The sequence below is a fragment of the Abrus precatorius genome, unplaced genomic scaffold (assembly GCF_003935025.1).
Source record: "Abrus precatorius isolate BTA unplaced genomic scaffold, Abrus_2018 Scaffold5, whole genome shotgun sequence".
Classification (NCBI taxonomy): Eukaryota; Viridiplantae; Streptophyta; class Magnoliopsida; order Fabales; family Fabaceae; genus Abrus; species Abrus precatorius.
The window spans coordinates 18,535,189-18,550,588 of record NW_020874395.1 but is presented as its reverse complement, the minus strand read 5'-3'; the positions used below and the strand labels follow the sequence as shown (position 1 = coordinate 18,550,588).

Sequence of the window (15,400 nt, the reverse complement as noted above, 5' to 3'; positions counted from 1 at the left end):
CTTTTGTAGAGCACATCTACATTCAAAAAGAAACTCATTGCTAACCTCCTCAATGTCCTTTTGTCATTTTCAACAGCATTTAATGGGTATTCTTGGTGTTTTAGGAAATTTTTAATGCCTTGATACCAAGGTTTACCATCAGATTCTTCTTCAACCATTTGACAGTAGGCAAGATGATCAAGCAACTGTTACATCTTTATGAACTACATGTCTTCTTTTTGACTCACTACAAACATTGATGATAAAGTAGCTAAAGCATCAACCAATTGATTCTCCTCACGAGAAATATGTTGGAAAGTAATTTCATCAAAATACTTCACCAACTCTCTGATATAGGCTTGATAAGGGATCAATTTGGCATCTCGAGTCTCCCATTCACCTTTCAGCTGGTGGATGACCAAGGCTGAGTCACCATACACCTCAAGAATTTTGATCTTTGACTCTATAGCTACTTGAATTCCCATAGCACATGCTTCATATTCAGCTACATTATTCATACAATCGAATGATAATCTAGTTGTGATCGAAATATATTGCTTCTCTAGGAAAATCAGTATAGCACCAATCCCGTGTCCGAGTACATTAGAAGCACCATCAAACATCATGACCCATTCATCTCTTGCTGAAGATTCTTTCTCATTGAGCAACGCCATTATATTTTCATCAGGAAATTCGTACTGTATTGACTGATAATCATTCACCGGTTGATGAGTTAGGAAATCTGCAAGAGCATTGCCTTTGATTGCTTTTTGAGTAACATACACAATATCATATTCTGACAATAGGACCTGCCAACGAGCAATCCTTCCAGTAAGGGTTAGTTTCTCAAAGATGTATTTGATTGGGCCCATTTTTGACACCAACCAAGTCGTGTGACTCAACATATATTCCCTTAACCTGCGAGCTGCCCAAGCTAAGGCACAATAGGTTCGCTCCAATAAAGAGTATCTAGCTTCATAATCAGTGAACTTCTTGCTCAAATAATAAATAGCATGCTCTTTTCGACTCGATTCATCATGCTGACCTAAAACACATCCCATGGATCCTTCTAACACTGTCAAATACATAATAAGCGGCCTCCCTGACACTGGCAGCACTAGTATCGGGAGATTTTGCACTTATTATTTATTTATAATTTACTATTCATGAAATAAAAGAAAGTAAATTATAAATATAAAATTGAATTATATTAACATCTACAATAAATAAAATAAAATATAATAATTCTTAAGAGTGAATAATTAATGTAAAATTAAGATATAAATAATAAAATAACACAAAATATATGAAAAAAATTATTATTAATATTAGAATGAGATAAAAATAAATAAATACAATGTGATAAACAAAAATTTGTATGACGTTTTATCGATATTGATAATTTCTAATTATTATTCTTATTACTATTGCTTGATAATAATAATAATAATAATAATAATAATAATAATAATAATAATAATAAGAAATATATATTGAGCATAATAAAAGAAAATAAAATAAAAAAATTGAATAAACAACGATAAAATAAAATAAAATAAAATAGAATAACATAAAAATGAATAAATAAAAATACACTAAACAGAAAATAAAAAAAGTCAAGTTAGAGAAGTCGGTCCGAAAGATACTCCTAAGCCTATTGGATTTAAAATATAAAAGAAAATAATAAAAAAAATATTTTAAGAAAAGTTTAACATTTAGATTTGACATATGTCGTAGCCTATCATTTTTTGCTGGCTAATATGCATCAAATGTCTTGTCTACTGGGCTAATGTACAGCCTATTGGATTTTAAAATAAAATAAAATAATAAATATTTTAAAAAAAGTTTAACATTTGAATTTAACATATGTCGTAGCCTATTATTCTTTTGCTGGCTGATGTGCATCAAGTTTCTTGTCCGCTAGCTAGGATACAGGCTTTGAAACTTTTGTTTTAAAACAACTAATATAATAATCATAAAAAGAAAACAAGAAAGATTAATAGTTTTGAACGTTTTACTTTACTATCATTCGTTCTTCTTATCATATTTGAGATTTGGTGAAAGAAGCATGGAAAGCTTTGGAGCATAAACTTCACGAGTACAGAAATATACTTTCGACTTCGATTTTGCTAGTCTCAGATCCAAATAGCAAGGAAGAGTGACGACCAAGTTAATATAGATTACGCGTGGTTCTTCTTTTTTTTTTGTTTTTATAAACTTCTGTTGCTCTTTTCTTTTTCTTCCTTTTGTAGATCTCTCTAAAAAAATTTCCTTTCTCTCCCAAAATATGATTGTTGTCCCCCTTCCAAAAAACTCTCCTCCACAAATCCCTTTTCTCTGAAAATTTTTTACTTTTTTCCTCTAAAAAAAAATCAATTGCTTGAGATTTTATATTGAGTTCATTTAAGATTTTTACAAAATGTCAAAAATCTAAATTTTTTTTCATTTTATGCTTAAATAAATTTTTGATGCTAGGTATGAACCTGCATAGCGCAAGACTTTCATTTCCGGAACCAAACTCATTTTTCAAAAATTTTCTATTTTTTTGTAAAACGATTTTATTATTTCATTTTTACTTTTTTTAAAAAAAATTGAAAGTAATGTGGAAGAGGCAAAAATCGGTATTCACAACATCAAAACAAAGTCGACAAAGACAATGCAAGCCTAGACTACTATCAACCATTTTCACTTCCAAAATAATACTTTATAAGAGTAGAAGCAAGGGTAAAAAATAGAATGATACCTGTTTAAGTGTTTATCAATAACCAACAAGATATCTAGAGTGAATTACTTTCAAATAAAAAATTATCTCAAAGGAAGCAGACAGTACAGGACTCTGATTACAAAAATAGATAGGCCTTCAAGATACCATTTTAAAGCAAACTTAGTTTGTTCTGGGGGTGGCCCATTCAACTCTAAGGATGAGACTGTCATAGCCATATCCATTGAGTTTGCTGATAGCTCTTTGTGCATCTTCCCTGTTGACAAAGTTAACAAAGCCAAACCCCCTACTCATGCCAGTCTTCTGATCAATGGCAACATATACTCTGCTCACAGGACCAAAAGGACGGAACAGCTCAAGCAAATCAGACTCTCGTGTGTCCTCAGAGAGGTTTGTAACCCGGACAGAATTCTCATCATTCCTCCGCCGCATATCTGATCCAGTCCTCTCAGCACCTGCTCTCATTCCAGGAGGCACATACGCTGCCTTGGTTGAACCAGTTGTGGCAGCCACAACATCAGATGCCGCAGGCTTATCAACAAATCCCTCAGACGGTGGGGCAAGATCCTTGTATGGACATCTTGAAGTCCAGTGATCACCTTTCTTCCCACAAGTCCTGCAGACCATAAGAACAGCACCTTTTTGAAACTGAGCCAATGGATCTCCAGCAGTCTTCGGCTCTTCCGTTTTTGCACCTGTTTACAATCACAGTTATTAAACATCAACGGTAGACTAATCCTATGATCCTCCATTATAGCAAGACTACAATTACTCAAAAGAATCTTGAGGCACCTATGTTCCTATGTTCTATACTACAGACATTGGGGTCAAGTTTAAATCGTCACCTTCATGCACACAACCAGAGTTAATCAGAAAAACCCATTAATTTATTCTCCAAAGTAGGCAGATTCATACAAATGTTCGTTTTAACAAAACCAAATTGAAATGCCAAAATAATGCAACAAATAGACCCATATCATGTCCTCTGCTGAATCAGAAATTAAATATCCAAATAAAAAATCATCCATCCTAATTATAGTTATTTTACATTCTAAACCAAGAATGTCACGAGCAAATAGCATTTGGCAACGACATTAACACAATCCAGAGGGACAGAGAACAATCAATTAAGAAGACAATTCTAAAATTTCTAGTAAAAAAAACTAGAATCCCTAGAAAGGAGATGTGAAAAAACGTATTTAAAACAAATAAAAAAATAGAGAATGGAAGAGAGGGAGAACCAAGAGGCTTGGGACGTTCTAGAAGGATCTCTTCGGTGGAGACCATGGTGAGGCGGCTACCGACGTCTTCGTGGACGGCGTCGCCGAACTTGGGCCAAGAGCGTCTCTCAACGGCGCGTTTGCTGAGACGGGCGTTGGCGAGTTTGCGGGTGCGCGTGGTGGTGGTGATCTTGACCTTGTTTCCATCGTCATCGAACTTGTACTCGATTACCTTCTTAATGCCGTTTTCGTCTGGGCCTATGACTTGCCTTGGCGGGAGAAGAAAGTCAAGATCTTCTCCATCGTCCTCTTCCAGTTCTCCCCATCGTAGCTTCGCTGGTTCTCCTTGATGCGCCATCACCATCTCAGTTACAAACCCCACTTCTCTTCTCTGTTACCACACACACACAGGGTCACAACCAGTTTTGCTTGCTTGGGGCTTTCAATGCTTCATTGTTTGGACCATATTTTAGGTTTATGATTTGGGCTCATTCTCGTAAGACCTCAATCTGATTTGGGGGCAAATTTATTTTAATATTGTAAATAAAAAAATAATTGACCAATTTATAGTTCATGAGAACCTATTTTTCATTTGGGGTTTTTTTGGGCTACGTGGCAAGAAGTTTGGCCATATTGTTTGGTGAAAGTATTTTTTTCATTATTATCTTTAATTACATTTTGCGACTCTCTTGGCAAAATTATTTTTTTATTATTATTCTCAATTAAATTTCACAACTTTTCTAACGAAATTAATAAAAATTTAACATGTGTTGCGAATAGAAGAATTTCGCATATTTGATGGTGAAAATATTTTTTTGAATTTAATTTTAAATAAATTTCGCCACAGAATTGACGAAACAAATGAGAATTTGACATGTGTCAACATTTTGCTTAATTTCACGATTTTAGTGGCAAAATTGGTACTAAATTTTCACAAATTATATGACGAAATTTAAATCTTATATATACCCCATCCCTCCTCTCATTTCTTCACCGTTGGCGAGCAAATTAGAAGAAAATCAAGTATGTTTATTTTAATAATTTTATTATTTAATTTTTATTATATGAATTTAGTTAATTTTAATTAAAATTTGTAAAATTAATTAATTAATGAGTAGTGTTTTTTTTATTTATGTTAATTATTGTAAAATGTAAATATTAAATAAAGTTTATTTTTTAAAATGCAAGATAAGTGGAATTCTTATTATTATATATTGGAATGGTAGAATCTATGAAGGAAATGAATGAGTGAGTTTTGAAGGAAATAAGAAAGTGATCCAGATAAAATAAGAAATAAGTTATGAAACATTGAAAAAAAATTTCATTTGAAACTTAATCTTAACCATAATCAAGTTATTTCTAAATTAATTTCTCATTTTTTGATTGATGGAAATATTAGATAGTATACAACTTTGAATATATGTGATGATGAAGATACTGATTGCATGATAAGTGCATTTCAACAACAATCAAGTAGAAATATTATTGAGTTATATATAGATATTGCTGTTGGTGGAAGTTCATCAGTGCCTTTACAGACGATGAATTTAAATTTATCACTTTCATAGCAAAATGATAGGACCCTTGTGAGTTGTGATTATAATGAAGGTAAAATTATTTATATTGTAATATCTTTAAAGTAATATATGTAATTGATTGAATTATAACTGATAAATTTGTTGTAATAAAAGAGTTAGGAATGATGTTGATAAGGATAATGAAAACTCAGATTATGAGAGTTACACTGATAGAGATGATGAAGCAGCAGAAATTTCATTAGGCAGTTCTTCTTCTCCAGATGTTGAAGGCGAGTTTCATTCCAACTTAAATATACAAGTAGTTGAAAATGTAGCAGGTAATGTGGAATAATTATTAAAAAAAAATTTGTAGTTATATATTTATATATTCATGCTAAATATAAGGTGTTTTTTTGTAGTTATATATTTATATATTCATGCTAAATATAATGCATGAGATACTGTAATTCCTTTTTGGAATGTTACTCCAAAGTATAAGTATATTAATTGGGAATATCCTGATCAAGAAATGAATGAAGAACATCTTCAAGAAATCAATTCATGGGTTGAAGGAGATCCTTTATTTGTTGGCTTATTATTTGATAGTAAAGAAGATGTGAAAAATGCGTTAAAACATTATGCAATGAAGATTCATCAAAGTTATTTTGTGACTGAGTCTAAACCAACATGTTTGTACGCTAAATGCTTAAACCATACCTCTGGTTGTCCATGGAGAGTGAGGGCTTCATTGTTGAAGAATTCAAACAAGTGAAAAATTACTAGGTGGGCTGACTCACATACATGTGTCAATATGAGAATTTCTCAAGATCATCAAAAGTTGGATTTCGATTTAATTTGTTCATGCATTCTTGGTAAGACATGTCATTTGTTTTTTCCTTTTTACAATGACATTCTTATTAACTTGAGAAAATTTCTTTTATGTAGGAATGGTAAACGAAGAGCCATCGGTACATATTTCATTGATACAAGAGCGAATATGTGCTCAGTTTGGATACGAAATTTCATATAAAAAAGCTTGGAAGGTGAAGCAAAAAGCCATTGTTAAAGTATTTGGTGATTGGGATGAATCATATGCTACCTTGCCTCGATGGTTAGAATACATGCAACTACATTCTCCTGGATCTGTTTATAAAATTGAAAGAGAAAAGTATATGGTTGGTCATCAAGTGGATAACAGGTGTAGAGTATTTGAACGATTATTCTGGTCATTCGAACAATGTCATGAGGCTTTTCAATCCTGCAAACCTATATTACAAGTGGATGGGATGTTCTTATATGGTAAGTATCGTCATACATTGCTCATTGCAACAACTCAAGATGGAAACAATTGTGTCATTCCAATAGCTTTTGCAATTGTTGAAGGAGAAACCTTGTCAGCATGGGAATGGTTTTTGGCATTGATTCGTTTGCATGTTACCGATAGATCAGAAATTTGTTTGATATCAGATAGACATCAAAGTATAAAAGGAGCTATGTCAAATCCACACATTGGCTAGCAACCTCCAAATGCGTATCATGTATATTGCATTCATCATATTCCCAGCAACTTTAATCACCAGTTTAAAAATATAGCATTGAAGAAAGAGCTCATCAAATTGGGTATGTATTGGACTTTTTATGTAGATTATTGTTAAAATATTAGATAGGCATTGAATCCATATATCTATCTTTTAATGTTTTGAATATTGTATATGAAAGTTATACACCATCGAAGGTCATATTTCAGCAAAAGTTAACTAGATTTCGCAATGAATCTCAAGATATACAGTGGATTGACTGCATAGCAAAGGAGAAATGGGCATTATGTTATGATGATGAAGGATGACGTTATGGACACATGACCACAAATCTTTCAGAATCAGTAAATAAGGTGTTGAAAGGTGCTAGAAACCTACCCATAAATGCCCTAGTTAAAGCCACCTATGGACGATTGGTTGAATATTTTGTGAAGCGTGGAGAAGAGGCCATCTCTGACCTTCACAATGGAAGCATGTTTTGTCGTAAAGTGACGTTGCAAATTCAAAAAAATCAATAAGAAGCTTCATCACACCAAGTTCATCGATATGACATACAGAGAAAAAGTTTTGAGGTTGAAGAAGCTTTTAATCCAATAACACAAAGGGGTGGACACAAATGGACAATTATATTAGATAGGAGATTCTGCGAATGTGGAAGATTTCAGTCTTATCGATATCCTTGTTCGCATGTGATAGCAGCCTATATAGATGTGAGTATTGATTTTTGGCAATATGTGGACCTAGTTTATTCAATGTAATATGTTGTAAATACATACTCCCCACAGTGGTTCCCCCTTGGAAATGAATGCAACATCCTTACAAATATTGAATGGAAGTTAGTACCTGATGTTGACAAAGCAAGAGGTAAAGGCCGACCAAAGTCAACTCGTATTAGGAATGAAATGGATTGGGTTGAGTCACAAACTAGACAAAGGTGTTCTAAATGCAACGAAGTAGGTCATAATAGATGCCACTGTCCTCAACAAAACAATGTTGGTTAACCATTTCATACAAGTTAGGGTTTGTAATATTTTGTTTTCTTTAATGCATAATTTATGTATTTGTTAAATGATATTGTTATTTATCCTAATTGTCATTAATTATTGTAAAGAAAGCATAATACTCATGATCAAGACAAAGGTTGTTTTCAAATTAATAACCAGAAAAAGCATACAAGTCATGAACAATACATATGTGATCTAAAATAAAATACTACACATAAAAGTGTCATTGTTGTCCTCCCCTATGTGCCTGATGATCATGATCCTCTAGAGTCAAGATGCATTGCCTCTGTCTATCTCGAGCTCCTCGATGAGGGTTCTGACGAACCTCTCCTAAATCAGCAACCGCACCAAACTCGGCATTAAGATCAATACCAGACTCTATAGGATGCATGTCTGATGGTACAGGCTCATCTTGTATGTATGGGGCACTTGGAGTCAAAAGGGAATGGTGCTCGTGAGGAGGTGTGAAAAAGAAATCAGGTCGTGGGCTATAATCTTTTGATCCTATAAATGGTGAAGATGGGGGTTGTGATGGATGATGGGTACCCTGTGATGAATAGAAATAAGTCGGGGCAGTAATCAAATGAGATGCCTGAAAAGGGAACTGTGATGGTATAGGGAAGACACCATCAGGTTGCTCTGGCATAGTCGGGATAGCCCACTCTGTTGCCTGCACTTGTCTTCGTCGACGTGCCAAACCTCTTCCTTCTCTTCATTGACGCGACTGGTTTATGTGTAAGTCTGGATCGACGGGATTACCACTTTGTACTAGAGAATCTGAAGATGAAACAGGCTCTAATATGCGATCCTGCTCCTTCTTCAGTGACAGGAGAGTCTTAGACAAGTCCTTTAATTCATTAAAGGTAAAACAATCCTGTCCATCAGTACTCAAGTAATGCAATCTCTCCATCACATCACCCTAAAAATAACAAAATGTAATAAGTAGTGTAATTTTGTAAATATAAAAAATACTAATAGTAAACAAATTATATAATACTCTATCAACATACCGATAAAGCTGATAATGCTGCATCCCTGGTTATCCAACGACGAGTGTGACTAACATACCACCGCATGTACTCTGAATTTGAGCTCAGTAAACCATACTGAAGCTCATTAGTCATCACCCAAAGTCGTCTACTGTCCAAAATTTGTAACATAGCACTGAACTTCGCTAACCAATCTTCTCTAGTCTTCCCTCTAAGGGTTAGGTCATATAGCTAGTCAGGCTGGTAAGGAGCCCTTGGTATGTGCTGAACCATACCAAACTGACGCATTACTCTATTAGGTTGGTGCCACTCACATACTTGAAAACATATAAGTGGCACCACTGCCCTCCATAAATCCATACCATCTCTACAAATAGGTGGTAAAATATTGATGAGTTCCATATTATATGGCACCCACACAAGGAGTAAATTTAGTATAAAAGTTGCCTATAATACCTCATCACGTGTTAGACGATCAAAAATAAATATGTAGTATTAAACATCTTTCTTTCCCTTTCTGATACCATGGGATAACCATCTGCAAGTAATTTTGACAATAGATCATGAGGTCAAACAAATTACATTAATAGAAAACCTACAAATGCATACAAAAACAGTCACAATAACAACTTACTTAACACCGTAAGGAAGATAGGGATGTGTATAGGAAGGATTGGTAGGCGCAATCTGGGAAAATCTATCCCAAGCCCAAATCACAATCAACGCAGCAAGTCCTCCTATAGCAACACGATCAATGTTAGTGGCCATGCATAGCTCTCAGTACAAATAACCTAGAACTGCAGAACCCCAACTATATTCACCGGTCAGCTCAAAATCTTCAAGCAATGGCAAGTACTTCACAGATACCCTACTATTAGAGTGGTCAGGAAGCATGAACCCTCCAATAAGCCTCAATATATATGCCCTAGCGAACCGAGTAATCTGTAGTGGAGTCTGATTATGCATGGCAATATGACTGAAGTGCTCGTCCAACCAGCTCATCTTCAAAAAACTCGTTACAAAAGCATGTGATCCTGGTCTGATACCTAGGCTGTCTTCAACAATTTACGCCCAATCACCTCCAGTGGGTGCTATAACAAGTCTCCCATCTACGCGTAAACCTAAGAAAATAGCAACATCCTGAAGGGTAATAGTACACTCTCTAGGAGGCATGTGAAATGTGTGTGTCTCGGCCCTCCACCTCTCTACTAATGCAGTAATCAATCCCATGTCTACTGGAAGCTGAGACAAGTTAGCCACTCCAACAAAACCTGCTAACTCCAGATGTGGAATAATTTCTTCGGGAACACCCTCTAATCCACCAGAAATATTTTGACTCTTCCTAACCCTCAATATCGGATGATCACGTTCATCCCAAATATATTCAGAAACATGGATACTCTGAAACCGAAGAAGTGATGAATCTTCTGGTCCGAGATTAATAACCCTACTTTGTTGTGAAGATGATGCCATCTATACAACAAAAAAAAGATTACTCAAATAATTTCATTCAATAATAATAATAATAATAATAATTTATATTTTACTAACATAATTAATAATACATATTTTATTATAGTTAAACAAATTTACTAACAAATCATTATCACATTGTAATGACTTAAATATACAAAATTGCAATATATTATAAATGCGAAAATCATGTATAATCTCATCAATTAAATCATAATTAATTTTTTTTTACAAAATAAATAACTAAATTACTGGCCTATATTCTATACAAATTATAATTTATGCAGTATCAATATTATTTTAAATAAATAAATTCTTATTTACATTTTCATACATATTATATATAAATTTTTACCTATTGTAATTTTTTTCATTTTAAAATGTATTTAATAAAATTTATATAATCATGTTACACTATTTAAATACAAAACTCTAATTATTAGCATTTTATTAAATTAAATTTTTATTTTTTTCATATTTCCAATTTAAATCTACATAAATTGCATACTTATAATTTTATTTTAAGATTCTTGCACCTAATATTTGATTTTGGAATATCAATTAAAAGCTGTTTTCAAAAGAACCAATTCCTGCCGGTAAGTTCTCCATATTCTGGTAAAAATGTATCTGTAAATCTATTTGAAGCCAAATTCAATAGGGGGAGATTAAAACACAAAAAATAAATGTTTACTGAAGCTCCATTTGAAATTTAAAATACTACCTATTTTTATAGTTCCATAACAATTATTAATGTTACATTTTTTAAAATAAATATATAATTATTTACATACAAATTTTATACTTAATTATTTTACATTATTACTGCATTTTAATATTTTATGGCCACGTGTCATAACATTTTACATTATTATTACTGCATTTCAAAATTTACAAATTCAAAATTCTACTTAATTTACTATATAGGTGTAAAAATTATTTATTACAATAAAAATAAATATAAATTTTTATATTTAGTTTTATATAATTATTTTATTTATTTACTTTTCTATTATTCTGTTTTTTTCAAATACATATAACAATTTATGCAAACAATTTAAATTAATTTAAATTTAACCTATCTTTTTAACAGTTTATTATAATTTTACATTTAATCAACTATATTACAATTTATTTTTCCAAAAACATATTAATCTATATACAAATAAATAAAAAACTATTTAAAATTTAAATCTTTTTTTACTAACCTTAATAAACCTTCAACTAAATTATTTTTCACTCACTTCCATCGAATCAATCAATCAATCACCTGCATACAATTAAAAAATTTTAAAAATTTAATTTGTTGCCATTTATCAGATTTTTCAATTAACAAATTAAATTAACAATAATATATAAATATGCATATTACTATACCTCTTAAACTCGTACAAATGCCTTTCACAATGCAAATCAAACTAGATTTTAGCCAAATTTGGGAAAGAAGAATCGTGAACGACGCTGAAGCACGAAAGAAGGAAAAATGAAAGTGCAAAACGGAGGAGAAGAGGAAGAATACCGGACTGCTCACTGTTTGGCCAGCCACATGTCATATTCTGATTGCTTTCGCCAAAGGCAGGGCGAAAGTGACTTTCGCCAAGAGTAGAGCGAAACTGTTGGGATGTCCCCACGTGTATAAAATCACCCCAGCCGTCCATTTATATTTTATTTTTATCAATTATTTTTAATTTTAGCAACTTTCGTTATTCTGGTGGCGAAACAATGGTCCTGTATAGCCACATGTCAATATATGATTAGTTACGCTCTGGCTGTGGCAAAATTTGGTGGTTACTTTGCCAATTAGGTTGCGAAACTAACCTATGTTTGACATGTGGTGCGATCTTACTTATTTCATCTTTTTTGTGGCTAAATAAATATAAAAAAAATTAAAAAATAAATTTATTTCGCCAGTCGTTATGGTGAAAATTAGCTCCACGTGGCAAAAAAACCACAGATAGGGAAATTGTTTGAAATTACCTATAAATCAATAAATTATTTTTTATTTACAATATTAAAATAAATTTGCCCTGATTTGGGCTTCATTATATTTTTACTAATTATTGGATGAAATTTTTGAATAAGAGATTTAATTTGAACAATTTAAAAAAAAATATAATGACTGAACGTGAATAATTAAAATAGAGGAACTAAAAGCATGTATAAACCAAAATATAAAGATGTAATTGTGCATAAATCAAACCAACTTCATTTTAGAAACTAATTATACAAATTAATATAATTTTATTCTTTTGAAACAAATTTTTTAATTATGATTTTACTAATAAATTGAATATTTATTCAAAATTAGTAGTAAATTAAATTTTTAGCCAAAACTAGCTATAAAATTTTAACTTTTAGCAAAACTCGATTTTAAATATGTTCTTTTAATCAAAACTGGTTTTAAATCTAACATTTTAATCAAAAATGATTTTGAATTATTTTCTTCATTACGAAGATGAATTTTAATTTTTGTTTTAATAATTTAAAAATGTATTTGTTTTTATCTTTTATTTATTATTACATAAAATAAAAGTAAAAAAAAGTATGTTTTACTTAATTTTAATAAAATTTGAAAAATTAAAATACTTTTTTGGTTAAATAATTTATAATTCTTTAGCCCTGATAAGGAATAGTGCAATGACTAATCTTTTAGGGGAATAAAATTTTATTCATGATGAATCCATATTTTGACTGATATTCTAGTATAATTCTAACACATTTGATAAGAAAAATATATGAAGAAAGCAGAAAAACTTAGAAAAAGAGAAGGAATTGAAGTTTGTTTAAATATGTAGTTATTTTAGCAATTGTGGAAATTTGCTTAGAAATTGAGTTTTTAATCTTGTTTTTTAAGGAATAAATTGAGCAAGGATCATGAAAATGGAGGCTTAATGACAAGGAAGAGGAAAGAAGCAAGTCTGGACTCCAAAATTACAAGACCAAGAAAGTGCAGACTGGGCGTGATCACTATTGTCAGTTAAAGTGATAACTCCAGAGTTCAAAGAAGAAGAAAGCTTGGGCGTTACCACTTCTGCTAGGAAAAGTGAGAGATCCTGTGAAGTCTCAGACTCAACAGCCTGGGCGTTATCACTTTTATCAGTAAAAGTGAGCGTTCCAAAGAGGCAAAATATCAGGAAAGCTCTGCTAACCACTATTGTCGTCAAAAGTGATCGTTCCAGAGAGCCTTCAACTTGGCAAGTTGCGCGTAGTCACTTTTTATTCATAAGAGTGATCACGCGCAACTATTTGGGCTCTGCGTTGACACTTTTATCAGCAAGAGTGATTGTTCTAGAGAACTCTCAATATCAGGAAAGTTGCGTGTGGCCACTTTTTCTCATAAAAGTGTTAACGCGCAACCATAAACCTTCTGCGTAGCTACTATTTCTCATTAAAGTGATAACGTGCAAATCTGAGAATTTCTATAAATACCAGAAACGCTCAGATTTTAGGAGATTCTGTTCATTTTCAGTTTTGTTAGTTAGATTCTCGTTAGAGGAAGTGAGAGAGAGGAGTGGAGATTCGAATCTTGGAGCTTCATGAAGAGGAATTGGAGTGGAGCAAGCTTCCATGGCGTTTCTGAGTTTCTTCTTCTCTTCTTCTCTTTCTTTTTCTTTCTCTGCTGTCATGGTTGTATAATTTCTTCATAGTTAGGGATTGTAGATCTGAAACAAACACATTGAATTGATTTTGGATATGAATTTCAAGCTTTGGAATAGATTGAGTGATTGATTTTGCATTTCACGTGGAAATTGAATGGAAATTTGATTAACTAAATTCAGAGGAACTCTTGTCAATGAAAATTGAATTTGTTCTTCAAATCTGAACCAATCACCGAGATTATAGTTTTCTTAGGGATAAGAGGCTTTAATCTTGCAATCTTCTGGTTTCTTACACTTAAAGCAATATTGAATTGAATCATATCTAAGGAATTAGAATGGTTTAATTGAATGTTAGGTTCACTGAGTTAAGGAATTAAACTCTGAATAATATAACGTGAAACTGATTGTCATTCTTTCCAATTGCTTGTTAATTCAAAACTTTATTTATTAAACGTTGGAGTTTTGGTGAAGCAATTCCCTAGCTATGGTCTCTCCCTCTGTTATCACATAATTGTTTATTCATTGTTCTGTTTCTGCAAGTTGCTTTTACTTTTAATTGTTTTGGTTTGCTGTTATTACATGATACTACTCTCCTTCCAATTTCGAAAAAGCTCAAATAGTTATAATTCTATGAAGTGGTATTTGAAACCTAAATTCCTTGTGGAGACGACATTTGAATCTTAATTTTACTCATTACTTGCTGCAATCATAGTGCACTTGCTAGTGTTAGATTGCGAACAACAATTCACCTTTATAATTCTTAAATTAGAGTATTTTCTTTTCTTTTTCTAATTCAATTTTAATTAAAAATTTAATTTTTTTAATTAATTTTTTTTACCTATTTAATTTACTAATTTAATATAATAAAATATATATTTTTAATAATTAAAATATATATTTTAAAAATTTATAAAATTTAATAATTTAAGAATATGCATAAAATGATTTTAAATTTTATTATAATTAAAATTTTTTGCAATGTACAAGAAACATACTTCTTTTTTTATAAAACCAAATCATTTCCGACATTCTAAACCATTTATGTAAATTACTGTTTATGTATAAATTATGAGTACTATTTTTAAACATAAATATTTTTAAAAATATTCTTAAATTAAAATATTTTAAGGAATTTTTTTTTATCATGTCAAAAAGTCTTTCTATCTTATGTATTTACTTTTTATTTTATCGTATCGATTTTTGTATAATTTATTTTTAATTTTATTTTAAATAATAATTTTTTTTTATTTCTTTAAAAATTATTAATCTAATTTAATACTATCCCTACAATGCATAAAAATATTACTAGTTGAATTTTAAAACCAAAATATTTATTTATTATTTCAAAAATGGTTTAGTTTT

At 31.4% G+C, this 15,400-nt stretch overlaps 2 protein-coding genes across 4 annotated transcripts; both read right to left on the bottom strand.

Moving 5' to 3' along the window:
- Positions 1–2,672: 2,672 nt before the first annotated feature.
- Positions 2,673–9,737, bottom strand: LOC113867722 (eukaryotic translation initiation factor 3 subunit G-A-like). Of its 3 annotated transcripts, none has more exons than XM_027503161.1 (3): positions 3,908–4,325; positions 3,468–3,501; positions 2,729–3,396 (listed from the first exon to the last, which is right to left on the bottom strand). In XM_027503161.1, exons 1-3 carry the CDS (start codon positions 4,283–4,285, stop codon positions 2,864–2,866), a joined length of 945 nt encoding a protein of 314 aa, XP_027358962.1. In that variant the 5' UTR covers positions 4,286–4,325; the 3' UTR covers positions 2,729–2,863. The 3 variants fall into 3 exon arrangements, with proteins under 3 accessions (XP_027358963.1, XP_027358962.1, XP_027358964.1); XM_027503163.1 differs by lacking the exon at positions 3,468–3,501 and adding an exon at positions 9,719–9,737 and having other exon boundaries at positions 2,733–3,396; positions 3,943–4,263; XM_027503162.1 differs by lacking the exon at positions 3,468–3,501 and having other exon boundaries at positions 2,673–3,396; positions 3,943–4,460.
- Positions 9,738–10,034: 297 nt separating this feature from the next.
- LOC113866858 (protein MAIN-LIKE 1-like) lies at positions 10,035–10,442 on the bottom strand. The gene has a single exon (XM_027501657.1). The coding sequence runs from the start codon at positions 10,440–10,442 to the stop codon at positions 10,035–10,037; it is 408 nt and encodes a 135-aa protein (XP_027357458.1).
- Positions 10,443–15,400: the final 4,958 nt, after the last annotated feature.

What these genes read in the sequence shown, in the direction of transcription:
- LOC113867722 (XM_027503161.1), bottom strand. Translation starts at nt 4,285, where the DNA reads ATGGTGATGGCGCATCAAGGAGAACCAGCGAAGCTACGATGGGGAGAA. An exon ending in CATTCTCTATTTTTTTATTT is followed by an intron (nt 3,502 to 3,907) that starts GTTTTAAATACG and finishes TATAGAACATAG; the next exon opens with GAACATAGGTGCCTCAAGAT. An exon ending in CAAGATTCTTTTGAGTAATT is followed by an intron (nt 3,397 to 3,467) that starts GTAGTCTTGCTA and finishes GATTGTAAACAG; the next exon opens with GTGCAAAAACGGAAGAGCCG.
- LOC113866858 (XM_027501657.1), bottom strand. Translation starts at nt 10,442, where the DNA reads ATGGCATCATCTTCACAACAAAGTAGGGTTATTAATCTCGGACCAGAA.